Source organism: Mauremys mutica, chromosome 2 (genome assembly GCF_020497125.1).
Source record: "Mauremys mutica isolate MM-2020 ecotype Southern chromosome 2, ASM2049712v1, whole genome shotgun sequence".
Lineage (NCBI taxonomy): Eukaryota > Metazoa > Chordata > Testudines > Geoemydidae > Mauremys > Mauremys mutica.
The window spans coordinates 6,567,365-6,593,668 of NC_059073.1; the positions used below are offsets into that span (position 1 = coordinate 6,567,365).

General features: G+C 45.5%; 1 protein-coding gene across 6 annotated transcripts in view; it reads right to left on the minus strand.

The window, feature by feature from the left end:
* The window catches only part of ARHGAP39 (Rho GTPase activating protein 39), a 377,904-nt gene extending 352,090 nt beyond the window's left edge, over positions 1–25,814 (minus strand). For 4 of the 6 annotated variants that reach the window (XM_045004343.1, XM_045004344.1, XM_045004342.1 and 1 more), the window contains exon 1: positions 25,676–25,814. In XM_045004343.1, the coding sequence (XP_044860278.1) occupies positions 25,676–25,686 (11 nt within the window). In that variant the 5' untranslated portion in view covers positions 25,687–25,814. Of the gene's footprint in view, positions 1–17,663; positions 17,684–25,671 lie in introns of those variants that run through there. The other 2 variants (XM_045004346.1, XM_045004349.1) reach the window with 2 other exon arrangements.
* Between the last annotated feature and the right edge of the window lie 490 nt (positions 25,815–26,304).

Here is a 26,304-nt window from a genome sequence, read left to right on the forward strand (position 1 = left end):
TTTCGATCTCCCCACACACACAGAACAAAGAAACTGAGAAGACCACTTAGCAGGTATATATTTGACTTCCCACAGTAGGCTAGCTTCTTAAGAACTCTAAAGGCATTAGCCAGCCTCTGGATGCAATTCAGGCTTCAGCATCAGAAAGCAGTTCAAGCAGTTGAAATAAGAAAGACGCAGGACTGGGGACTGAACACTGCTTTATTCTGCCACACTGAAGGCTGAGCTGTGATGACCCGAAACACTCATGTCTTTTCTTGAAGATAAAATTCCTGGGGAAGTAGCAAGTAGATATCTCTGAACAGCAGGAGATGAGAGCAATGTGATACAAAGAGTACTGTTTGAGGAGGTCTTCCCAAACTCACTTACTCTTTAATTTAAGGCCCTGGGCTTCAGGTTGACCCATCATTCTAGCCACAGTGCTCCTAGACTAGTAGGATCATTTGAAGGAGAATACCACTTCAAATTCCTATGGCTGATAATCAAAGGCTTGATAGAAGTGAGATGATTCGTTCAGTAGGCCATTTCAGAGAGTTCCAATCCTGCTGCAGCAGGGCTTCAGTTTAAATTCTTCATATCTTTTGATCTCTGCATATCCAATAGATTGCAACATTCTGAACACTTAATTATCTTTAATAACCAAAAATACTCTTAAAGTTTCTGAACTGCTCCATTTTGTGCAAGAAAGGATGATTGCACATAGAGCAAGTCTTCATACAGACAAGACAATGCAGCTTGTTTGAACTTAATGCATTTATTGGGAATGACAACTTTTTAACCAATGAAAATAAAGAGAGACCATACAAAATATTACCTCTAAATTCCTCGTATCATGCAACTTAATATCTTGCTCAAAGTTCAGAAGGTAGCAAGTGCAAATTTTACTTAAGTTGTACTTTAAATCTACATTGTTGATGTGGGAACAAAATTAATAAGAATCTTAGTCTCATTGCTTTGCTGAAGCAATGAAAATATCCAATCCAATTAGGGCTGTCAAGCAATTAAAAATATCATGATTAATCACGATTAAACAATTAATCATACTGTTAAATAATTGAATACCATTTATTTAAATATTTTTGGATGTCTTCTACATTTTCATATATATTGATTTCAGTTACAACAGAATACAAAGTGTACAATACTCACTTAATTACAAATATTTGCACTGTAAAAAAAATTGTATTTTCAATTCACCTAATACAACTATTGTAATGCTATCTCTATCATGAAAGATGAACTTGCAAATGTAGAATTATGTACAAAAAACTGCATTCAAAAATAAAAAATTTTTAGAGCCTGCACATCCACTCAGTCCTACTTCTCGTTCACTCAATTGCAAAGACAAACAAGTTTGTTTACATTTCAGGACATAATGCTGCCCGCTTCTTGTTCACAATGTCATCCGAAAGTGAGAACAGGCGTTCACATGGCACTGTTGTAGCCGGCGTCACAAGATATTTACATGCCACATGCGCTAAAGATTCATGTGTCCCTTCATGCTACAACCACCATTCTAGGGGACATGCTGATGACTGGTTCTGATCAACAACAATCCAAAGCAGTGCAGACCAACGCATGTACATTTTCATTATCTGAGTCAGATTCAACCTTCTGCTGGTTGCTTTTCTTTAGTAGTTCAGGTTCTGGAGTTTCCGCATCAGAGTGTTGCTCTTTTAAAGACTTCTGAAAGCATGCTCCACACCTCGTCTCTCTCAGATTTTGGAAGGCAACTCAGATTCTTAAACCTTGGGTCGAGTGCTGTAACTATCTTTAGAAATCTCACATTGGTACCTTCTTTACATTCTGTGAAATCTGCAGTGAAAGTGTTCTTAAAATGAAAAACATGTTGGAACAACATCTGAGACTGCTATAATATGAAATATATGGCAGAATGCGGGTAAAAAGCAGAGCAGGACAGGAGACATACAATTCTCCCCCCCAAGGAGTTCAGTCACAAATTTAATGCATTTTTTTAAACAAGCGTCATCAGCATGGAAGCATGTCCTCTAGAATGGTGGCCAAAGCATGAAGGGGCATATGAATGTTTAGCATATCTGGCACTGAAATATCTTGCAATGCCAGCTACAGAAGTGCCAGGCAAATGCCTGTTCTCACTTTCTGGTGACATTGTAAATAAGAAGAGGGCAGCATTACATCCTGTAAATGTAAACAAACTTGTTTGTCTTAGCAACTGGCTGAAGAAGTAGGACTGAGTGGACTTGTAAGCTCTGAAGTTTTACATTGTTTTGTTTGAGTGCAGTTATGAAACAAAACAAAATCTAAATGTGTAAGTTGCACTTTCATAACAAAGACTGCTCTACAGTACTTGTATGAGGTGAATTGAAAAATACTATCTTATTTTTACAGTGCAAATATTTGTAATAAAAAATGATATACTTTGACTTCACTTACAACACCGAATACAACATATGAACATGTATTAAATATTTTGGATGTTTTTCTGCATTTCAGTTGGAATTTATTGTTTAGCAGTGCAATTAAAACTGATTGAGATTAATTTTTTTAATCGTGATTCTTTTTTTTTTTTTTGAGTTAATCACGTGAAGTTAACTGCGATTAATCAACAGCCCTGAATCCAATACATGTCATGCCTCCTTTAAGCTAGATACTCTAAGGATTAATGTTTCTTCTCATTGGTCATCCCCTCCAGTTTTTTAATCAAGGCTGGAAGAATGAATTACCAGCTCTCTAGTACTACACATTAACTCATGTGTGCATCACATATGCTGTGTGGTATTCACTTTTTGGGAATAGCACCACAGCTCAAGCAAAAGTCTAATCCAGTGGTGGGCTGTACGCAGCCCATCAGGCCGCCAGACCATTTGTTTACATTTGCACAGCTGCCCACAGCTCCCAGTGGCCGCAGTTCGCTGTTCCTGGCCAACATTGAGTTAATTCACGATCAACTGTTGCTTCTACATACTGTTCTATCTGCCACATTCCCAATTATTTTCTGTCAGTTAGCTATTGCCAAATCCAAAGATGCTTCATCCAGAGTTCTATTAGGAGGGTAAAGACCCCTTAAATACAAATCAAGAACTTGTACTGTCTCCCAATAATAATCTGGGAATTAAAGGATCTTACAGTAGCTAGATCCTGGCATAGTCATCTTTGACATCCATTTAAGAAAGCATTCTTCAACTTCTTCGCAATGATCCAGCGCCTGTAAAGGATTCCTGTTGTGCATTCTACTTTGTTGCTTATCTCATCTTCTAACCCACAATAAATCACTATGAAAATAGCCTTCATTATCTGTGTCACTGGAAGTATAAATATTTTTGATGTATAGTCTAGTGCAACCCCTCTTCCTCCATGTCCCTTTTTCCTCTCGGAAATTTGTATCCATCAGTACTAACATACCAGTCATGCTATATTTATCCCACCGTGTTTCCATATTATCAGCTAAGCCATTTTTTTTTCCTGTAATGCCATCTCATCTCCAGCTCTTCCTATTTCCCATATTTCTATATAGGCACTTACAGATTTATTGCTCATTTCCTTCCCTTTGCTTTTCTGTTCTTTGTTTGCCCTTTCCCATTGTTTGTATAGTCCCCTTTTGGTCATCTGAACCTTTCCCTTCCCTATATAAAGCCCTCCCAAGAGCTCCATTAGAAGGACCAGAAGTGTACGACCCCGAAGTGGTTAGGTCATTCACCATCCCAGGGATATACTCCAAGAGGTCAAAGGATTTCATAGTAAGATTAAAGACTAACGTCATATCATCGGATCAAGTTTCAATGCTCTGCCTCATAAAAGACACCATTTGCATCAATTCCTTTAAAATCTTTGCAAATTGACCACCATTAATTTGGGCTTGAATAGGGACTAGGAGTGGCTGGCTCACTACAAAAGCAGCTTTGCCTCTCCTGGAATTGACACCACCTCCTCAATTATTGGGAGTGGATTACATCCACCCTGATTGAATTGGTCCTGTCAACACTGGTTCTTTACTTGTGAGGTAACTCCCTTTTTTTCATGTGTCGGTATAGAATGCCTGCATCTGTAATTTTCACTCCATGCATCTGAAGTGGGTTTTTTACCCACAAAAGCTTATGCCTAAATAAATCTGTTAGTCTTTAAGGTGCCATCAGACTCCTTTTTGTTTTTAAAATCTAGTTACCCTAAGAGTATATGATTTTAAAATTTGACTATTTTCAATGGCCTCCATGCAGTGGCTATGGCCCACTGCACTAAAGCCATAGGTTTAGAAGAGCCAACTGCAACAAGAGAATTGGGAGGATTTTTTTTTAAATGTTTCATACAGTCTGGAAGATTTGACATGAAAGTAACTTACTTCTCAAGCATAACAATTTAAGGGCCAAGGACTCTCCCCTTGCGATGTTTTGTTGCATCTTTCAGAGAAAGTAACTTTTCCTCTTTCCCAATTTGCTTTGGAAAACAAGCCATCACCGCCTGGAGGAAATGTCTATGGATGTATTTTAAAAAAAAATCAAAATCTTGAACTATAATGGTGAAAGTATGCACAAACTAGGCTTTCCAGGGAATTACCAGGTCAGAGAAATTCTAAATACAGGAATAGTAAAACTTAAGTTCATGTACTTTACTTGATTCCTATGAATGAGGAATTCTTACCCTCTTTGCCTACCAGAGTCAAGTCTTGCAGCCTTTGACTCCTAACCCTGCGTTTAGACAATTGGATCTTCCATCCTTAGTTATTCAGCCCTTAAACAATGAGCCAGGCAACCCCCTCTCCACCCAAAGTGGATCAAACCCCTAGAAAGATTGTATTCGTTCAGAATAAGCAGCAAAGAATCCTGTGGCACCTTCTAGACTAACAGACGTTTTGCAGCATGAGCTCATGCTGCAAAACATCTGTTAGTCTAGAAGGTGCCACAGGATTCTTTGCTGCTTTTACAGAACCAGACTAACACGGCTACCTCTCTGATACTTAGTTCAGAATCTCAACCAAGAGATGGAATCCAACTCTATATCCACCCTGGCCATGACAAGGTTATGTGGCCAGCCATTCTACAGCACCTGCCACTTTTACCCTCCAATCTGTACCAAAAAAAATGGTGAACCTTTCACTCTCAGTGTGAGCTGGAGAAATGCCTTCCCCCAAGGCAACCTTGGATAGTGGGATCAACCATTCCTCTAGGGCAGCTGTATCTACATACAAAAGCTTGAGCAATGATGCCCAATAACCAAGTTGAAGATTTAAGGTCTACTTGGAAAGAGCTTGACTCTTGGTTTTCCTCAGGGTGAAGGGGAGGGAAGAAACAAAGGCTACACAGCAACAATTACTTTAATAGACAGATACTTAAACTATGAAGTAAGACATTAGCTACATTTTAAAGTCACTAGGGTTCCTTTGTCAGGCTGACATGCTCCAGTCCAGCTTAAGCACACGCTGGTCCTCAGTTTCAGGACTAATACTAGTGGTTCTCATACTGAAGCTAGTAACACTAGCTTTCCCTCTAGAACCTTTGCCCTTTTGACGGATCTGTCTGCAAGCCACCAACAAAGCCATTTGTGATGCACTAGAGACTGATAACAAGGACAAATTTAGATCCTTCTTGGATTGTGTGAATCCTATTCAAAGTTTGTACAGCAATTTGCTATAAAACGTAGTTCCTTCATGTCATTTTCTAAAAATGATGTGAGGTTTGAATGTGATGAACCATCAAGTTGAGGAAATAATCAAGAGTTGCATGCCTTGTGCTAGTAGTGGTAAGTCATAGAAAGCCTTCAGCATTCCTCTAATATCAACCGACTATCCAAACTGTGCATGGGAGAAACTGGCTCTTGACAGAATAGGATCATTTGAAGATAGTCTGCTATGCAAAGGTTTGCCATAATAATAAGAATAGCCACACTGGGTCAGACCAAAGGTCCATCTAGCCCAGTATCCTGTCTGACAGTGGACAATGCTGGGTGCTTCAGAGGGAATAAACAGAACTGGTAATCAAGTGATCAAGGGCTTACATGTTCTCCTTTTTTCAACCAAACCTTACAATGAAACTATTTGTGAACATGTTAACAAACAGGAGAAATAGAAAATATGGATATCAGAAGAAATTTGAAACATGAGGCTTGAAGATTTTGTTCTGTGAAGCTGCCATACAGAGTCAAAAAAGTATGTTTAAGATACTCATGCCTTTTGCAGATAACAGAAATCCATGGACATTCTGCTGTATTAACAGATGGAAGGAAAAGATTGTCCACAGCTCATGAAGAGAATGAAGACTTCCACCTTGGACCAAAGAACATTGATGACTGATAGAGATGGACAGTCTTTAGAATTTAGGAATTGCTCTAGTGCCTAGTTTTGTTCCTGCCTCTCCAGGCATTAAAAGAGCTGTGAGACAAAGGAGACTGCCTAAAAGATTGGAAGACTTACTGATTCAAGTGATGGTTTAGTCACCTCTAAGTTTTACAATGATGACTCTAAAAGGGAAAGGGTGTGTTGTATCTAGCTAGGTGCAGACACCTTTCCCAAGTTTGTGTTTGTAAATTTGTTTCTAGGTGGTTCCTGTAGCTTTGAGTCCAGGAACTATAGTTCCCAGGACGTACTGTGGGAAAAGGAGGAAAGAGAGAAGGAAAGGAAAAATGTGAGCTCTGTGAAAGAGTGAGGGGAATATATTTTTCCCTTTGCTGTTATCAAGCTTCCAGAGTCTTCCTCAATGGATTTCAGAATCTGGCCAAGGGGCCAGAACCAATGAACTGAAGGAGATGTTTTTTCAGGTCTTGTCCTTCCCCCTTGGAGCCCACCCTCTCCTTCCCTAGCAAGCTTCTCACCTCCTTAGCCGTCCTCACAAGAAGCAGCAGACCTCAAATACCTCTTGGTAAGGAGGTCCCTGGCATCATGAGGCCAGTCTGTCTTCTCATCTCTGTGCAGGCAGTTGAAACAAGAGCTGCTCTTGAGCTTTGGGACAGCTGCTCTCGCTTGACTACCTGATGACTACCTGCCCCTCCCTATGCCTCCCATTCCGAAGGAGTCAAGAATCTGCAACTGGGAAAGCAGGGGAGTTGGAGTTAATCAGGAGCCAATTCATGCCTTCCAGTGGCTCCCTCCTCCCAGCACAGGGTCAGCGCCAAGGCACTTAACAGTATCTTGAGAGTATCCATTGGAATTCAAGAACTTGTCTACATTTAGGGTTTTAGCCAATGGTATAGCTGCCCCAGTGCACATCCAGTGTAGACATGCTGCATTGGTGTAAACCATGACAAGCTACACTGGGTGCAAGCTGCAGTTTACATCAATGCACTACATCTATACTGGGGCAGCTGCATTGGTGTGGATAGATCTCTAGCATAGACAAGGCTTTCTAATTCAAATAATTTAACTTACCATTAATATTCCTTCTTTGGTAATATTTACCAAATTACCAGTCCAACATTTAGCCCATTAGATTTTTTTTGCATGCACATAATTAGGATGTGTCTAAATCAAATAAAACTTAAAGCAACTCTCGTTTTCCCCCCGCCCCCAATCTCTCATGTGCTGACCTAGTTAAGCCTATACACAGTCAAGTTTAGCAAAAATATGCCCCAGACATTAATAAATATAGGGCCGAATTCTTCAGTGGAATGTATGCACAGGGGCTCCCCCAATTAATTCAATGGGAACCCTGCACATGTATTCATGACTGGCATTAGGACCCTTAATTAGGATGTTGAGTTCCTTGACTTTTCAGTACATGTGCACAGATGTGTCACAGCACTGAGACTGATTTTTAACAAGATGGTTTCTGGCTGCTGGGAGAGCCCAGTTGCATCTAGGACTACTGTAGCTGAATATAGACAAAATTAAAGTAGGTACCTGTGACAGCTGGCTCACTGCAACATATGATATGGCTAACTGTCTGCCCTGGGGATGAGAGCTGAACAACCTGAGGTTTAAACAGCTTTTACCAAACTAGATCAAAGACTCAGGGAGATACTGAAAGGGGGAAATAAGTATTAGTGATACTTATGTTGAGGCTTGGAAAGATTAGATTTTTATTGCTAAAATGTTGATGAACATTGATTTTATCGCATCTGCACAGACGAAAAAATATTTCCAATGATAATCAAAATTTACAGATAGGGCAACATAAGAAAAATACAAATTGAGACTTTAACAGTTTGATTTAAGGATATTTACTTTGTATATTTTGACATGTGATGTTGACAATTTGTATTTTAACAGTTATAAAGCTTTACCTTTTTTAATCTGAACTACAGTCATTAAATAATTGTCAGACCTCCCACTATTGCCTGATCCCCCATAATTTCCCACAATTGTGAAAATTTAAAAATAAAAAAATGCTTAAAAATAAATATCATTATCATCCATCAAAATTAAAACTAAAAATCAAGTTCTGCCAAGCCTGCTTAAGTGGGACAGATGGGGATAACAGATACATTACATTTTTAAATTACTCATCTAGATAAGACTTGCCTATTTGGTTGCAGCCCTCTCCCCATGCCCTACAGATGCTCTTAGTTAGCAAGCTCTTTCGGGCAAGCACCATGTCTTCATGTGTCTTTGTACAGCTCCAAGCACAACAGGGTTCTGATCCTGACTGGGGCCTCCAGGTACCAATGTAATGTAAACAATGCATCTAGATCGTCTTAGTTCTTCCTACTCACTAAGGCTCTTCTTTCAGATGCTTTTCCTCATTTGGAAGATTCAACTTTTAATTTTGACCACCTTGATAATTTAACAAACTAAAATCCTAACAGTTGGATCTGGAAGAGGGAATTTTAAAGGATAAATAGCACTGGCTTAAAATAAACTAACTTGTAGCATCTTCCCCAGGGTACCAAAATGAAAGATTTATGTTCAAGCTTTTGGTTGTAGAGACAGCTCTGCATGTGTTTGCAATGTACTGAACTAATACAAAATAAGTGGGCTTTCATTGTGACATTCTGCCATAGTTTTCCCTCATTATAAACACTAATAAGTAATAACTGATGACAAAGCATGCAGTTATACCATATGAGGTACAAGGTTTAAAAACCAATTATTTTCAGCAACAGGAGAAATGTAAGTATTTCCATATAATCTCACTTGTTGAAGTGTTATTCCCTTTATTAAAATACCTAGGTAGAGAGCTGTATTCAGAGCCTTGAGAGGCAAGTCTATGTACCACCATCTGTAAGTATCTCTAAGACACATCGCTGCTATATTCCTAGTACAGATAAAGAGACATTCCAAGTATATCTTCCATATATTTACCTAGGTTGTTATACTTCACCCATTATTGTGGGTTATGGGCTCTCAGGGTTTGATCCAGAGGCCATGGAAATCCAAAAAAATCTTTTCATTTATTTCAGAGGGCTGTGGATCAGGTCCTTATACTTAATATTAAGTTTAGCAAGTATGAGTTATTTGTTACTGAGTACCAACCATACCTCAGTGCTATACAAACCAACATGAAGGCAGCTCATCCCTTAGTTCTCACTAACATACCAGCTGACAACCCAAGATCAACAGAATTTGAGTTTACCAGCGCACAGTGCTCCAACTGGCCAATCAGTGACAGCAACCTGCTGCTTCAATCCACCCCTTCATTTACATTTTGTGAGTCTATCCCCTTAGCCATTTTGATTCATTCAGAGAAATGCAAATTTGAATGACCTGACCCAACAAAATAAAAGAACTACTCCACTGCCACAACTTCAAGAACAGAAAAACCCTTGATTTGTCAGGATCAGCTGCATGAAACATGGCGCCTAGAGCTAGGAACTCCAAGTCCCACTACAGACATGACTCAGATTTTTCACAGGTTAGATGGGGATAAACAAGTGGGGTTGGGGTGGGGAGAAAAGAGACAGCATCTCATACTAAGCAGCTAGGCTGCCTACTGTGGTCTTCATAAAACAGACACAGAGTTCCTGCCCAAACACAGCAACTTCCAAGAGTTTTCATTAAATGTATTGAATATTATCTTTACTGATGTTAGTAGTAGAGCCCAGAGGAACAACTGTACTTACAAACAACCCTCTGCTTCACCCACACCATCACCAACTCTCCCTCTTGAGCTTGCTGCTTGCTCCAGGCAGGACCTCCCATCTCTACTCTAGACTCAACTACGTCTGTTTTTAAATTAAGCCAGTCAGACCATTGCTCCCAGGTCTGGCTCTAGAGATACTGGGTCCTAAACCTTAACATACAGCAAGACTTTCCCTGCTAGGACTTCCTACCTGCTGCTGTGAGGTTTCAAACTGAGGAGGAACTTTAGGGCAAATATGATTCAACTCTAGCCCACAGCACCATGGATCACCAGAGGACTTACAACTCAACTCCATGCTGGTGAGGTATTTGAAAAGTTACTGCTCGTTCTGAAAAACAATGGTGACCTGGAGGTTCATAAACTATCACAGGAATGGGGGGCTAAGGTAAATCCAGCCAGACTGTCACAGTTTCAGGGTCACTACACCTGTATTCCCCCTCCTTGGTCCAAGTCTATCAGAGGTTACCCATCAGTCTTATGGGACCCAACTAGGTCAAGACGTTACAACCCTTCTGCAAGGATTAGACCCCCATTGGGCAGAAGGTCATGTCCATTTGCTGGATCAGAAAAACAGCACTGAGTCCATTTAAATTCAGGCTATTTATGCCAAAAGTCCTTTCCTTTGTCTGTTGGTCTATGGAGAATGTAGTTTGAACTAGTATATGCGAGCCTCTCCAGGAGGGGGTACCTCTCTGACAGGGGTTACAACCTGACCGATTTGTCTTAATGGCCACTCACTGTTTTTAGTTCCAATGGACCCCAATTATACTGCATAGGGTTGCAATGTGTGTCACATTTCCCCACCCCCATCCTGCCAGAGGTTATATACAATACCAGCACACCAAGGATATTGCACGGAAGTGCCATCTGTCATGTGGACTGTTGCTTACTTGCTTTAAAATCAACATGTGATCAGCCAAAAGCAATTCTGTTGTCCTTTCTTCTTAGTGGCTGGAGTAGAAAAAGACTCTATTTCACTGTGAATCACTCCCAGCAAAGAAGGGAAAAGTAGATCTGTCAGTTATCTAAACAAAAGTTTCCTTGGGAAAAAAATAGTTGCTCCAGGCATTACTGCATGCAGTGATCACTAGTCAAAGCTTAGTGTCATAGACACTTCTTTTTCTTCAAGACAGAGTAAATAAGCCTGGATATTTAGATTTTTAATTGGAAATTTTATAAAACTAGAACATATGCTAGAGTTGCTCCCTGGAGCAATTTTTTTTTGTAATTAATTTATAGGCCACACCCTATTCTCAAACAGATTTGAATGAAGAGATTGACACAAACCTTGCTCTAGCACTGAGTATCTGCACTATGATACAGATTACTCAAGGTGACATTAAGGAGATATTAGATATGCAAAACTAAAAAGGCTTCTAAATGAATGCAAGCTTGACGTATTCATTTGCAATTTTTCCCCTACAGCCTTGAAAGTGATACTGTTGGGAGCTATGACAGATTCAACAGCATCACTTCAAAGGGTGCGTGGGGAAATAGATCTAAAAGCTCCCAGCAGTCCTAAAAAACCCACAAATTCTATCTGAAGGGGAAAATCTCATGGAGACGACCCCCATGCCACCCTGTTGTTTTATAAGTCACTCTTAATTAACACAGCTATGTGTCATGAAATTAGTTCTTCCATCCTCATTTCAGCCTCCCTTCTCCTGACCAATTCTGATACACACCTGGAGAGGTGGGTTGGATAGGATATGCCACTAAAGGCAGATGGGCACAGGACTTTTAGAAGGGAATAGGGAGCCTACTACAGCTGAGAGCATAAGAAAATCTTTTCAAACAGATTCAGGCAGAGAAATCTAGCTAGGCTTTTATATACCAGGCCTATTAGTAGCAGAATTTATTTCACTCGTCATGTAGAATGGGAAGTGGGGACACTTACCTCAGAAGCACTCAAAAGGTGGATTTTAGTTTGATCTCAAGAAGGAATAAAGGAAAGGATTTCTAGAAGCTTGAGAAGATGAGAAAAAGCTGTCAACACCTCCCCCCACAATGCTGCCTTTCAGAATGGCTATCAAGATTCATGACTAAAGGACGGGGGGCAAGAAACACTACTGGGCTTTCCACAAGAGGGACAAATTCCTGTGTACAGTGGAAGTACTCCACTACATAGCCCTGAGATCCAAGTTGCCTTCCCATTCCTGAAAGGAAGGCCCAGCCCTGAACCAATTCCAATGTGGAAGTGCCTAAATCCCTTGGAAGTTTGGCTGGGTTTTGTTGGAACTGATGATCAGAAGTATAGATTAGTCAGCCCCACAAATAAAAATAATAAAATAAATAAAAGTCAGTGGTACTCCTCTTGCAGCTTCCAGGCACCGCTTTCCATCACTCTTAGTTCTGGCCAGGACTTTAAGATCTTATGTGACAACTAAGTAGCATAGGATGTTTCGTCAGATGGTTGGAGAGCCAGAGAGACCCACAGGATCTGTCTGGGTCCAGCAGCCTCAGTAAGTGCCATCTTTTCTCCACTAAGACTAAACAAGCCACATGTGATCTTTGAGCCTGTTGGCCTGACAGATGTGTGTGTATACACACACACTTTACAAATCACTCAATTGCTCTGCATCTATCAAACACTGATTTTCTGCTTGATGTTTTCCTGCCTGGAAACCTTTCTAAACATTTACAGCCACATTAAATATTACCAGAGTAATCAAACATTAATACATCAATGATTTTTACCTAGAGCAGTTGCAGTGGGCTTGTAATGGGGAATCTGATGACAGCTCTGTGGCACACATGCACTCAAAAGTAGGCATAAAAGGAAATTCACATGTGTAGCATAGTTTATACTAGTATATAAGTTACTCCTGGGGGAATTTTGCGCCACTACGTGTGCACAGAATTCATGTCCCCTGCCGATTTCTTTGCTTACCTGCAGAAAAATGACTTTGACAGGGAAGCAAAGGAAAGCTGCAAGAGCAGTCACACACCACTCCCTAGCAGCGCAGGTACATTGTTTCAGGCACCTGAACAGCTGGCAGAGAGGTAGATCACCGCGGGGCTGGGGACACCCCGGCCAGTTGCTCCTGCACTGAGCCAGGATCAGTTGCTAGTTCCGGCTAGGCTGGAGGCAGGAGAGGATGGGATTACTTCTTCCCTGCAAACCTCCCTCAGCTGCAGAAAGCTCAGCATCCTCCTCTGCTTCCTGTCCCCATCACTCCTCAGCTGCAGGGGGGGGAATGGGTCATTGTCACTGTTCCCCCATCCTTCCAACCCCCATGCAGCCAGACCTCCCATACCCAGACATCCCTGCCAAGCCTCACCCCATATACCCAGAAGCCCCTAGCACTCCAAACCCCACCCCACTGAACCTCAACCCCTGCACCTGGAGCCTCCTGCACCCAGACCCCCTGCCTCTGTACCCCCACCCCACCCAGCTCCCTGCACTCAAACCCCAACCTTGACGAATCCCAACGCCCTGCACCACCCTGAGCTCCCATCCAGACACCCACCCCACCAAGCCCCACTTCCCCAGCACCCAGTCTCCCCCGCTGAGCCCCAGCCACATCACCTGGAAGCCCCTGCAGAATCCCACTGCTCCTGCACCTGGAACCCTCCCCCCCAAGCTTCTGTACCTCCAGATCCCCCACACCTAGACCCCCCACTGAGCTGCCTGCACCCAGATTGTCCCACATAGAACCCTCTCTTCCCACACCTGGATTCCCCATACACTGAGCCCCTCTACACTTGGATCCTGCCTGGTTGAGTCTGCCTGTCCCACACCTGGTGCACCTGGCACAGAGGGGCAGGGCCCAGGGTGTTTCTGGGGCAGGCCCAGGCCTTGTGTTGGGTCAGGTACAGCCTCACCGCTGAGTCCATGTCCCAGGGGTGGGGGTGCTGCAGGGTGATCTCCCACCTTCGTACAGCCAGTGGCCTGTGCTCCCCACTGCCATGCTGGAGCCTCTGCATTTATTCAATGACAAAACTTGCAGGATTTTAAAATATTGTGCACAGAATTTTTAATTTTTGGTGCAGAATTCCCTCAGGAGTAATAAGTGATGAGGCTCAAAGCAGAATCATATAGCATACAGGAAGCTTGTATAATCAGCCAGGGGGATATATTAAATGTATAATATAGTTACTGAAGAAGAGGTTGTGAAACTTTAGTGACATTAAACCTGGTACATGTGCCATATGCTCTGCTAGACTACCTCGGGCATTCTCAAGACTACAGTACCCACACGAGGAAATAAGGAAACAGATCAACAGAGCCAGACGTGTACCCAGAAGCCTCCTACTGGAAGACAAACCCAAGAAAGAAACCAACAGGACTCCACTGGCCATCACATACAGTCCCCAGCTAAAACCCCTACAACGCATCATCAGGGATCTACAACCCATCCTGGACAATGATCCCACACTTTCACAGGCCTTGGGTGGCAGACCAGTTCTCGCCCACAGACAACCTGCCAACCTGAAGCATATTCTCACCAGCAACTGCACACCGCACCATAGTAACTCTAGCTCAGGAACCAATCCTTGCAACAAACCTCGATGCCAACTCTGCCCACATATCTACACCAGCAACACCATCACAGGACCAAACCAGATCAGCCACAACATCACCGGTTCATTCACCTGCACTTCCACCAATGTAATATATGCCATCATATGCCAGCAATGCCCCTCTGCTATGTACATCGGCCAAACTGGACAGTCTCTAAGGAAAAGGATAAATGGACACAAATCAGACATTAGGAATGGCAATATACAAAAACCTGTAGGAGAACACTTCAACCTCCCTGGCCACACAATAGCAGATCTTAAGGTGGCCATCCTACAGCAAAAAAACTTCAGGACCAGACTTCAAAGAGAAACTGCTGAGCTCCAGTTCATCTGCAAATTTGACACCATCAGCTCAGGACTAAACAAAGACTGTGAATGGCTTGCCAATTACAGAACCAGTTTCTCCTCCCTTGGTTTTCACACCTCAACTGCTAGAACAGGGCCTCATCCACCCTGATTGATCTAACCTCGTTATCTCTAGCTTGCTTCTTGCTTGCTTATATATACCTGCCCCAGGAAATTTCCACCACTTGCATCCGAAGAAGTGGGTATTCACCCACGAAAGCTCATGCTGCAAAACGTCTGTTAGTCTATAAGGTGCCACAGGATTCTTTGCTGCTACCTCGGGCTGTGATCTCAGAGTTCAGTAATTTAGGAGGATTGGGCCAGGTCAGGATTTAGATGGAAAGCTAACAATACCCAAGATGCTACAGGAAGTGAGGCCAGCAATTTAATAGGTAGCACTCTTCCGTCTGAGTCTGCATGTAACTCAATGTGCTGCTGTTTTTCAGAGACAAAACCAGTTGCAGTCATTTGTCATTAGAGATTTTTCCCTCCCTAAGAGCAGCAAGTGTTCTAGACAAACTCTGATATGGGTAAATACAGTCTGACAACCTGAATTCCCCCATTTAAAATATAGCATTTTTGACTTCCCATCATAAACTCTGGTCTGGAGAAAAGGCTGCCATTTTCCCCCTTGGAGATGGCTGCATTTTACTAGGTAAAGAATTTCTTCACATGCTACCTGCCTACAGCATATGAAGTGCTTTCAAGCTTGCATGAGGTACTATAGAAATCAATAAATAATAATGTACCTTCAACTCACAGGGTTAGTAACATTTCTAGATGGTAAAGAGGTTGGATTTCCAAACATGTAGCCTGTTCAAGTCATTTACATTCGAGCAGAGCACAGAGCAAATAGATCGATAAAAATGCAATGAGGCTAACAGAGAAATGTCATCATCTCACAAAAGGCATACCAGAGACCACATGCATCTGACAGCAGCAGAAATGGACACAGATTCACGTTTGTTTTCTGTAAATGCTACATTGCAATGTTTCACTTTAACTTAAATGCAGAAGATTCATCATAATGCTTAACAGTAGGGAAAAGGAAAAGTGATCTCATGGTCAAGGCCTAGGACAATCTGAAGACTTGGATTCTTCTATTTCTGGCCCTGCCATGTAATTCTTGTGTGACATTGGACAGGGTCATCCTCACTCTCTATTTTCCCCATGTATAAAACGGGAATAATAGTGACACGAGTGTTGAGAGTCTAAATGAACATTTGTAGAATGCATTGAGAGCCTCAGATGGAAGGTGCTAGAGAAGCACAAAGCATTAATAGTTACAAGAATTTACCGTTGGATAGAGATTTTTCTGAAATATCATATCCCTTTGTCTCCTACTGATAGAAGGGGAATTTTTTGTGTTGTGCCCTCATAAGAAAGAGGAGGGCAGCCTGCGGGCACTGCACAGTTATAAACATAGCAGGTTAGCCACCCTTACACCAATCAGTTCAAACTCAACTGTACACAATAACTATTAACTCGGGGGGGGAGAAGGGGGAGGGAGAGAAGAAAGACAGCCACCTTTCCCTCTACGGAGCATTAATATCCAGATATCATTTTGCTGTCTTTTCACTTAACCCCCATGTCCTCAATAAGTTCTCTCTCCCTACTGCCAAACGTATATAGCTCTGCTCTGTACCAGAAATATAACTACCAATCAGTGTTCAATTCAAGAACAAAATTTTCTAGATCACGCTGTGTGTAAAATACAATAAGCAAAGGCTTCTCATTCTGACAGTCTATTTCAGGCTTCATTTGCCACAAGTTTTATGAAATGTTAACCAATAGTCAAAATTGATACATTTCTCATTTTAAAAGTAGTTTTGCTTTTTTTTTCTTTTTAAAAAAATGTGCCACTGGCTTACTATACCTTATATTTAATGAGCCCACATTGCTTGTTTGCTTCTACTGATTTTTTTAAAGCTAAATATTAACAAAATGTTCATATAGAGTGTATAGACAGGTTTCAGAGTGGCAACCATGTAGTCTGTATCAGCAAAATCAATGAGGAGTCCTTGTGGCACCTTAGAGACTAACAAATTTATTTGGGCATAAGCTTTCGTGGGCTAAAACCCACTTCATCAGATGCATAGTGTATAGACAGGAGAGCCAGTCCCCTGAGAGTGTATTGTAAAGCAGGAGGAATTTAGGTCCCCGAGGAACCAGAGCACCTGCTGGGATGGAAGCCTGCCTGCTCAGGATAACATCCTCTTGAGTAAGGGAGGCTCTTTGGGAGGGCTAGGAAGAGGCTTGAATATAGGAGACTGTAAGGGTCCGTGTAGGGGTCCTCTTGTCAGGTGAGGGGTCGCTCTTCGCCTTCGGGGTGCCTGGGAACCAGGCCGCCTCACTACAGGAGGCTGAGTAGCCATTCAGTCTTAAAGTCCACGCCCTAGATCAGGGCGGGGCAACAAACGGTAGTCCTGGGCTCAGACCCTCAGGCAGGGGCTGAGCAAACAAACAGTAGTTCAGTTTGTAATGCCCAAGCCCTAGCTAAGGGCGGGGCAGCAACACCAGCACAGGACTCAGACCCTCAGGCAGGGTTGAGCCGGAACTGGTAAGTCCAGGCTTCTACGCCTGAGCGTTGGGGTGAGGGGGAGACTGCCACCCGTGAGGGGGGTGGCAGGGGGGACGCAGGCCCACCCACTCCACTGCGTCCCAGCCCGGGGCCCTAGCAGCGGCATGGATCCGCTGCAGTCAGTGGGGATCCTGGCCGCAACACACTGACATAGGCTCAGAGTCGGCTGCAGCCAGACTGGGGTCGGCTATCCCCGGGCCACTTCCAATCTCCCCCTCCACTGGTACCTGTGTCGTCGTGGCTTCGGAAGGGGGGTCCACCAGCATCGGCTCCTCAGGACACGGGTGGGCTCGACTCCTCCTCTGGATCGCGGGAGCGAGGCAGGCTCGGCCAGTCCTCCTCAGGGTACCGGGCTCGGGGCAGGCTCGGCCAGTCCTCCTCAGGGTACCGGGCTCGGGGCAGGCTCGGTTCAGCAGGAGCTCGGGCACCAGCGTCTGTCCTCTCCAGCAGCCGGGCCGCAACTGAGCGTTGGGGCCAGGACTTTATACTTCCTGTCCCACCCCTTGACTTCTGGGGGGCGGGGACAGGCGGCGGTGACTCCGCCCACTTCGGCAGCTGTGCTGGCTCGGCCCCCTCAGGTGCAGCTGGGAGCCAGGCCACCTCACTACAGAGACCAAGGCCTCCAGGTTAGATATCCCGGGGGGAGGGGGGTTTACTATCCACTAGGCCAGCTAGCAGCTGCTATCCAAGAGTAGAGTCCCCAACTGCGCTACATCAATAGAAGAATACAAGAGCATATAGCATTGCATACACAGAATACATTCAACATAGTGAGGTTAGAAAAGTGAGTCAGATTTAGTTGGCTGAATCTAGCATCTGCAAAGGTGTTACAAGCCCACAGGGATAGGTGGCCTTGGAGTTAGCCATCAAGGGAAGGGGACTGTCCTGAGACTACGGCTCTCTTTACACCGCACACTTTACAGCGGCACAGCTGTACAGTACGCAGTGTAGCTGCTCTGCATCTGCAGCAAAAGGCTCTCCTGCCAACAAAATAAAACCACCCCCAATGAGGGGCGGTAGCGCTGTCCACACCGGCGCTTTTCATCAGTAAAACTTTTGTCTGTCAGGGGCGTGTTTTTTCCAAAAGTTTTACTGATGAAAGTGCAGTGTAGACATAGCCTAACTTTTCGGAAAATCCACAGCCAGCCAGGAAAAGCTAATGACTCTGAAAGCAGGGATGGTGTTGAATTATTAGGCAAGAGCATTTTCTGAAGGGGAAGCCAAGGTGCCAGCAAGGGGAAAGTGCTAACAAACATAGCAGTTGCTAACTCCATGAGAAACACATGGTAGCAGCAATACAGTGCTGCAGTTTTTTCATTGCTCGACTGAAGCAGACAGGGGGGAAAAGGTAGAACTCTGAGAAAGCAAGTGTTAGAAGTTGTACAAGTGCACTCAAAAAGGAACAACTAATTTAAAGGGCAGGGTGTATATGCTGCCTGGAAAATACTCAAGTGGTTCCACTTAGCACCTAGAGTAGATTTATCCCAGTTGCCAAGAAAGCAAGTAGGGGATTAAAAATAGCCATCCTGGATTAGCAGCAAAATGAAAAGAGTATTACAGCAGAAATCTTTTGAGAAGAGATGGAAGAGGAAAAGGAGAAGTCAAAGTTCAATGAGTTATCTAGAGCATGTAAGGTAATAATCACTGAAGCAAAAAATACAAGAGGGAGAGCATGGTTGCTGAAGAGAAGAACAACAAATTATTTTTAAACATACTAAAGGGAAGAGGAAACTGTAGGATCATTACAGAATGTAAGCAGAGAAAAACCTCATCAAGGGACATGGATCAGGGGTAAGAATTAAGTTTTCTATAATATTTACCTTCGGGGGCCATGAACATGTCCAAATAAATATGTTATAAAAATGCATGGGATGAATGATATAACCACTATCATTGTACAGTGATTTTAAGCATAAAATCTTACACCCCAATTAATCATCATGCCCCAATGATTCATAACCATTGCCCAGAATATCAGTAGAGCTGCATGGGAACTGGCAACCCCACTAACATATACATTTGTTTTACACCTGGGATCAGCCCAGACACTTGAAAATTTTATGTTCTGTTTTAAAAATACCACACATCACCATGTTATTAAATCACCTTAAAATGTGAGGGGTACCCTCCATTGCAGAAAGGAGTGGGTATAACCCAACAAGTGTGCAGTCTTACTGTTGGTAAAATCACGGAGACTATCACAAATAGATAGTTATCAAATGGAATGGGTTATCAAAACCTGCATGATCGTACATAAAATAAATCATCCCAAACCAAGCTACTTGCTGATGAAGACATCACATCTATTCTACCTACACTATAATTTAAACTTGTGACAAAAATCCCGACAGAGGCCAAAACTTCTGAACAAGGATGCTAAAAAGTAAAACCCTTATTCAGGACTGAAGTATCCCTCTTTAGGCATGCTGGTATGGAAATTCCTGGCACGGATTTATAGGTTGGCCAGCCTGAACATAGATATGCAAACTGGACAGATGATCATAAACACAGATCATTGTAAATATTAACGGCTCTGAATGGAGAGAATTCACCAGTGTCTGGAGCCAAGGATGTTGCTCTTCATTTGGTCAGCTGTCTAAAGTAGGAATGCGCCTGTGGAATGAGTATGCTAATCCTTGCACTATTCTATCACCAAGAATTTCAAAGAGTCAAATATTTACTTAATTCTCCGCATCCCGCTAAGGTGGGCAGGGTTCATTATACCCATTTTACAGCGAGAAATTGGTATCACAAAGAGTTTAAATGATTTGTCCAAGGTCAGAGTAAGTCAGTGAAAAGGACAGAACCTAGGAATCCCAATCCTCTGATTGAGCTGCTCCCAAATTTGTTGATAGACAACAAGTGGGAAACAACACTGATACCTTCAAAAAGATTTAAACACATGAGAATCATACAAGTTAGAGATGGAAGACAACATCAGTAATAGGTCATGGTAGCCCATCTCCCCACGGAAGGGCAGGATTGTTCCACGTTGAACATTTTCTAGTCTAAACGTGAATGTTGCAGTACGTGGGGCTTCCACCACTTCTCTAGAGGAACGATTTCACAGCCAAATAGTTCTCATTGTCAGGATATTCCTTCCTGACAGGTAGCCTAGATTTCCCTTTTCTTATTACGGGTCCCAAAAGCATCAGGGGAACGTGTGTGACAACCTATGAAAGGACTGATGGATTCTAGCAGGAGCAAATATACATGGATATATTGTGGAACTAAGAGTCAGAAGGCAAATCCTGCATCAGAGAGGCTCTATAAAAAGGGAAGTTGCACACCACCCCTGGGGACCAATCTAAAGTTCTCATCCTGGTTTGGTCATCTTACCTTGTCATGGAGAGGGCACAGGGAAGAGCTTTTAAATAAGCTATGGAAGATCCTTGGCTTTAATGTTACAAAGAACATCTTAGATTTGTAGGATTGGGAGAAGGACTGACATCCTAATTATGGGAGTTCACCAACATATGGAAGGCTCTATTCAAGTTAAGATGCAAAAGGACACAAGGGATATAATGTGTCTGTAGCTACACTCCACGGTATGTTGATACTCAGCTCAAACTCTTCTCATCAGACCCAGACATCCTTCACCAACCTCTTGGTGTTTGGGAGAGCTCAGACTTAAATGTAAGCAAGCTGGTTGAAGTTGAGTGACAAGGAAAGGCATAATAAAATAAGGTAATCAGCTTCACCATTATCAACATGCCCCATAATGTTGGGGTCTTAGATGCCTCACTGCTTCTATATTGCCATCTTCATCGGTGGCCAGATATACCTCATCCACACCCATGAATCCTCCTAAGGCTGGCCAAGATTACACTCTTTTGCCTCCTTTACTTCTAGATTTAACCATTGTAACAGGGTCAATCTGGAACCAACCAAGAAAGCCACTTGGCGGTTACAGCTATAGCAGGGAGCAGCTGCTCTCCTGAATGGAACAAGAGAAAAAACACACCACATCCATGCTTAGCAACCTGCACTGGCACACAGGTGAAATTCAAGGTGTTGGTCACTACCCACAAATCCTTTAATGGCCTAGGGCCCCCACTTACTTTAAAGACCAGCCTCTCCATCTCTGACCCAACCCTGTACAGATCACTCAAACTCATCGTCCCAATAGTAAGGTTGTTAGTAGCCAAAAGCAGGATGTTCTCAATAAAGCACTTGCAGCAGGATATGGCTAAATGTGTTTCTATTGGGTGCATCTCTTTACCCAAATTTTATCTGTTTATGCACTATGAAATCCTGGGCTCTTAGCCACCTGGCCTCACCTCCTTCAAAGCTGCAAGTTACACGAGACTGGCATTTTTGCTTCTTTTATTTAGAATTATTTATTACCATATTTAAGCCACAGAGCACACCCAGAGGCCACAGACACCCTATAGATACAGGTAACTAATGTGAACACTACTGAAAGCGTACCTCATGCACCTCTACATAAGCAACATCAGTTCTATCAAAAGAACCACAACTCTGCTCCCCTCCCTCTTTAAGACACTCCCCAAACCGGATCAACCTCATTAGTTGCCTTCTGCTCTTAGGGCTGCTCTCTTCACACAGCTCTTCCACTAATGGGAAGAAATAAGGCTTGCAGGGAGGCTAGATCTAGGCCCATCTGATCGCCAGTGGCAGCAAATTCCATAGGCAAGGAAATGCTGCCCACAGTATTGGGTACTGAAACAAGATCAGAAATCAGAGGGCCTTCCTCTGCTAGCTTCCCTCTCCTAAATGATACATATTTAGGATTTTCTGCCCCAGGAGGTGCTGGAAGAATCTACTTCACTGGGTTCCAAGAAAAAAAAATCTAACAGTTCCATCCCAGTGTGTAAATGGGATTAGGTGCACTAGCCGCAGTGACTGAGGTTCACTAGCACTGAGTTTAAACTAAGCCAAGGAATTTCCCTCCAGCACATATTGGCTGAGACCTGCAGCGAGGAGTCAGCTCTCCTCCAGGGCACAGTCCGAGTGAGAATCTATTAGATTCACATGGCCATATCCCATACAATTGCTTCACTGTGATTGAAGGAGGGTAACCTTGATCCCAATCTCCTGCATCCATTCTTTATGGTTCACTTAGAGCATAGTTAATAGTGCAGAAGAAATAAGCAATTTCATCAATTAAAATCAATGATGTAACAAAACCCTAACATCCCAATAACAGTACTACAAAAAGGCATTCAACATAAGAACAGATCTAATTTTGCCTGCCAGCACAGTCCAGCCACAGCATGAATCTTATAGATAGCAGGTCACACCCATGAATGCTATACTGCAAGACACTGTCTCTCTCCATATTAAAAAAACCCACAGCTGGACATTTCTAAAATTAAGCCAAATTATTCAAGTGCAAGGGTGTTGATTCCCCCTCACGTCAAAGAAATTAGCACTCATAGCAACAGTGCAAATGAAGGCAGCAGATTTTCAGTGAAGTGCAATCACACTGTTTTTAATGAATGTGCAGCTATATTAGTGTTCAGTGCAACTACTATCTGGGCACATGCTACCATGGGAAGGCACAGTCAATGGTGCACAAAAAAACGCAGAGACAGCACCACACCTGGTGGGCTGATGGCACTGAATCACAGTACCACGCCTTATTTACTACTGGGCCAGATGTAAACACAGTGACAGGCATAGCCTCATTCAAGCCACCTGCTGCTTTCATGCACCTAGGACCTTATATAATGAATTCCCTTTAATGGCTTTTCTAAAAGCCACCCAAGCTCTGTTTGCCAGATGAGGTGTAGGAGCATGGCAGCTGTGGGTTTTTCTGCAGAGGTCACCTGAGGGTTGATTAAACTGGTATAATACGAGGGGGGGAGACCTGCAGTTTTTGCAGCTCAAGAATGCAGGGCTCAGAAAGCAGTAGGAGAAGTAGCAGTAGCAATACAGCTGCTAAGCAGCATACAGTAGAGAGAAAGACAGAGGATTGAAAGTGCTACACATGTAAAATAAAACCCATTCCAGCACAAACAACTCATCCCCCTTATGCACACGCCCTACCCCATACCAATATACACCCCAGCACATCCCACTGCAGCCCTGTAATCCACACACCCTTTATCACAATACCATTGAACAGACCCTACAATGTGAAGAGTCTGAACCATACACTCCCCCTTTCCCTATATCCTCACAGCCCCCATAATAACCAGCACCTCATGGACATCCCTACCCCCCCCCCACACACATCCTAGAGTACGCTCACTATACCCTGCACACACCCACATGCATCCCTACCCCATATCAGTGTGCAGAGTGCCAACACCCAACCCTTACGCCCTTCTCACTTGCCACATATACATACCCCCAACCCCAGCCCACCCTCTTTTGCACTTGCCCCTTCACCCCAGTCCCCCTATCCCATACTACCCTACATCCTCAAACCCCTGTTCAGATACCCCCAGCAACCCTTCCCCACAGCATGTCAGACACCCACACCCCACAGCAGGGGGGGCATTAAAACCCAACACCACTAGCACAGACCCGCCCCCCCAAAGAACCCCAACCCAGCAGAGGGGAGGGGGATGCGGTGGAGCTATGAGGGAGGGTTTCAGCAGGGAGGGGCACAGTGGGGGTAGGGCTATGAGGCGGGGGACACGGTAGGGGTGGGGCTGTAAGGGGAGAGGACACAGACCCCAGCCCAGCAGTGGGGAGGGGGACACGGTGAGGGTGGGATGGGGGGGGGTCTGAGAGAAGAAGGGGATGCTGAGGCTGTAAGGGGGCCTTTGGACCCTAGCCCAGCAGGGGGAGGATGCTGTGGCAGTGGGGCTGTGAGAGGAGGTCTGAGAGAAAAAGGGGATGCTGGGGGTGGGGCTGTGAGGGGGGGGGTGTCCGAGAGAAAAAGGGGATGCTGGGGGTGGAGCTCTGGGGAGGGTGTCTGACAGAAGAAGGGGATGCTGGGGGTGGGGCTGTGGGGGGGCACACAGACCCCAGCCCAGCAGGGGAGGACATGGTGGGGGTGGGGCTGCAAGGGGGGGTCTGAGAGAAGGGGACGCTGCGGGTGGGGCTGTGAGGGGGGGGTCTAACAGAAGAAGGGGACGCTGCGGGTGGGGCTGTGAGGGGGGTCTGACAGAAGAAGCGGACGCTGGGGGTGGGGCTCTGAGGGGGGTCTGACAGAAGGGGATGCTGGGGGGTCTGACAGAAGAAGGGGACGCTGCGGGTGGGGCTGTGAGGGGGGGTCCGAGAGAAGGAGATGCTGCGGGTGGGGCTGTGAGGGGGGGTCCGAGAGAAGGAGATGCTGCGGGTGGGGCTGTGAGGGGGGGTCCGAGAGAAGGGGATGCTGCGGGTGGGGCTGTGAGGGGGGGTCCGAGAGAAGGGGATGCTGCGGGTGGGGCTGTGAGGGGGGGTCCGAGAGAAGGGGATGCTGCGGGTGGGGCTGTGGGGGGGGGTCCGAGAGAAGAAGGGGACGCTGGGGGTGGGGCTGTGAGGGGGGGTCTGAGAGAAGGGGATGCTGGGGGGGTCTGACAGAAGAAGGGGACGCTGGGGGTGGGGCTGCGAGGGGGGGTCTGACAGAAGAAGGGGACGCTGCGGGTGGGGCTGTGAGGGGGGGGTGTCCGAGAGAAGGGGACGCTGGGGGTGGGGCGGTGAGGGGGGGTCTGACAGAAGAAGGGGACGCTGGGGGTGGGGCTGTGAGGGGGCGACTGACAGAAGAAGGGGATGCTGGGGGTGAGGTCTGAGATAAGGGGACGCTGCGGGTGGGGCTGTGAGGGGGGGTCTGAGAGAAGGGGACGCTGGGGGTGGGGCTGTGAGGGGGGGGCTGACAGAAGGGGATGCTGGGGGGGGCTGTGAGGGGGCACACAGACCCCAGCCGGGGAGGACATGGTGGGGGTGAGGCTGTGAGGGGGATCTGACAGAAGAAGTGGACGCTGGGGGTGGGGCTGTGGGGGGGCACACAGACCCCAGCCCAGCAGGGGAGGACATGGTGGGGGTGGGGCTCTGGGGGGGGGTCTGACAGAAGAAGGGGACGCTGCGGGTGGGGCTGTGAGGGGGGGTCTGACAGAAGGAGATGCTGCGGGTGGGGCTGTGAGGGGGGGGTGTCCGAGAGAAGGGGATGCTGGGGGTGGGGCTGTGAGGGGGGGTCTGAGAGAAGGGGACGCTGGGGGTGGGGCTGCGAGGGGCACACGGACCCCAGCCCAGCAGCGGGGAGCGGCAGGCGCTGGCGGAGGGGAGGGGAGGGGAGGGCGCGGGGGGAACAGGTGCCGTGGGGAGGGGGGGTCCCCGCACCTACCTCTCCGCCATCTTCCCGGCGGCTCGCTAGCGCGCGGCAGGCTGGGTGCGCAGAGCGGCGGCCCCCGCCCGCCAGCCCATGGCCCCAGCGGCTCCGGCTCCCGACACCGACTGAGGCTCCGGCTCTGGCTGCAGCCCCGCCGCGTCCCCCCGTCACCATCGACAACCTGACCTCACCCGGCCGCAGCCAACCAGGCGCCGCCGGGGGCGGAGCCTGCGGTCCAAGCCCCGCCTCCCGCCCAGGTGCTCATGGGAGGTGTAGTTCCTGCCCGGGGAGCCAGGGGCCGCGGAAGCTCCAGCCCACCTGTGGGCAACAGTTGGGCCCGGTCCCTAGCACTCACCTGTAACTCTGCCTATGCCAATTTTTGTTCTAGAATTTCCTAGAATCTGCCCATTTCTGCCAGCCCCCCTACCAGGGGGGCTGGAGTAGGGTGACCAGATGAGATGAAGAAAATATTGGGACACATGGGGGGGGGGGGTGTCTGCCGGCAGAGCAAAACATGAAAAAAAAAGCCAAGTGCTGCCAGCGGAGCGAAATATCGGGACAAATTGCATCCTGACCAAAGATCGGTCGGGATGCGGGACAACCACCCAAATATTGGGACTATCCCAATTTTATTGGGATGTCTG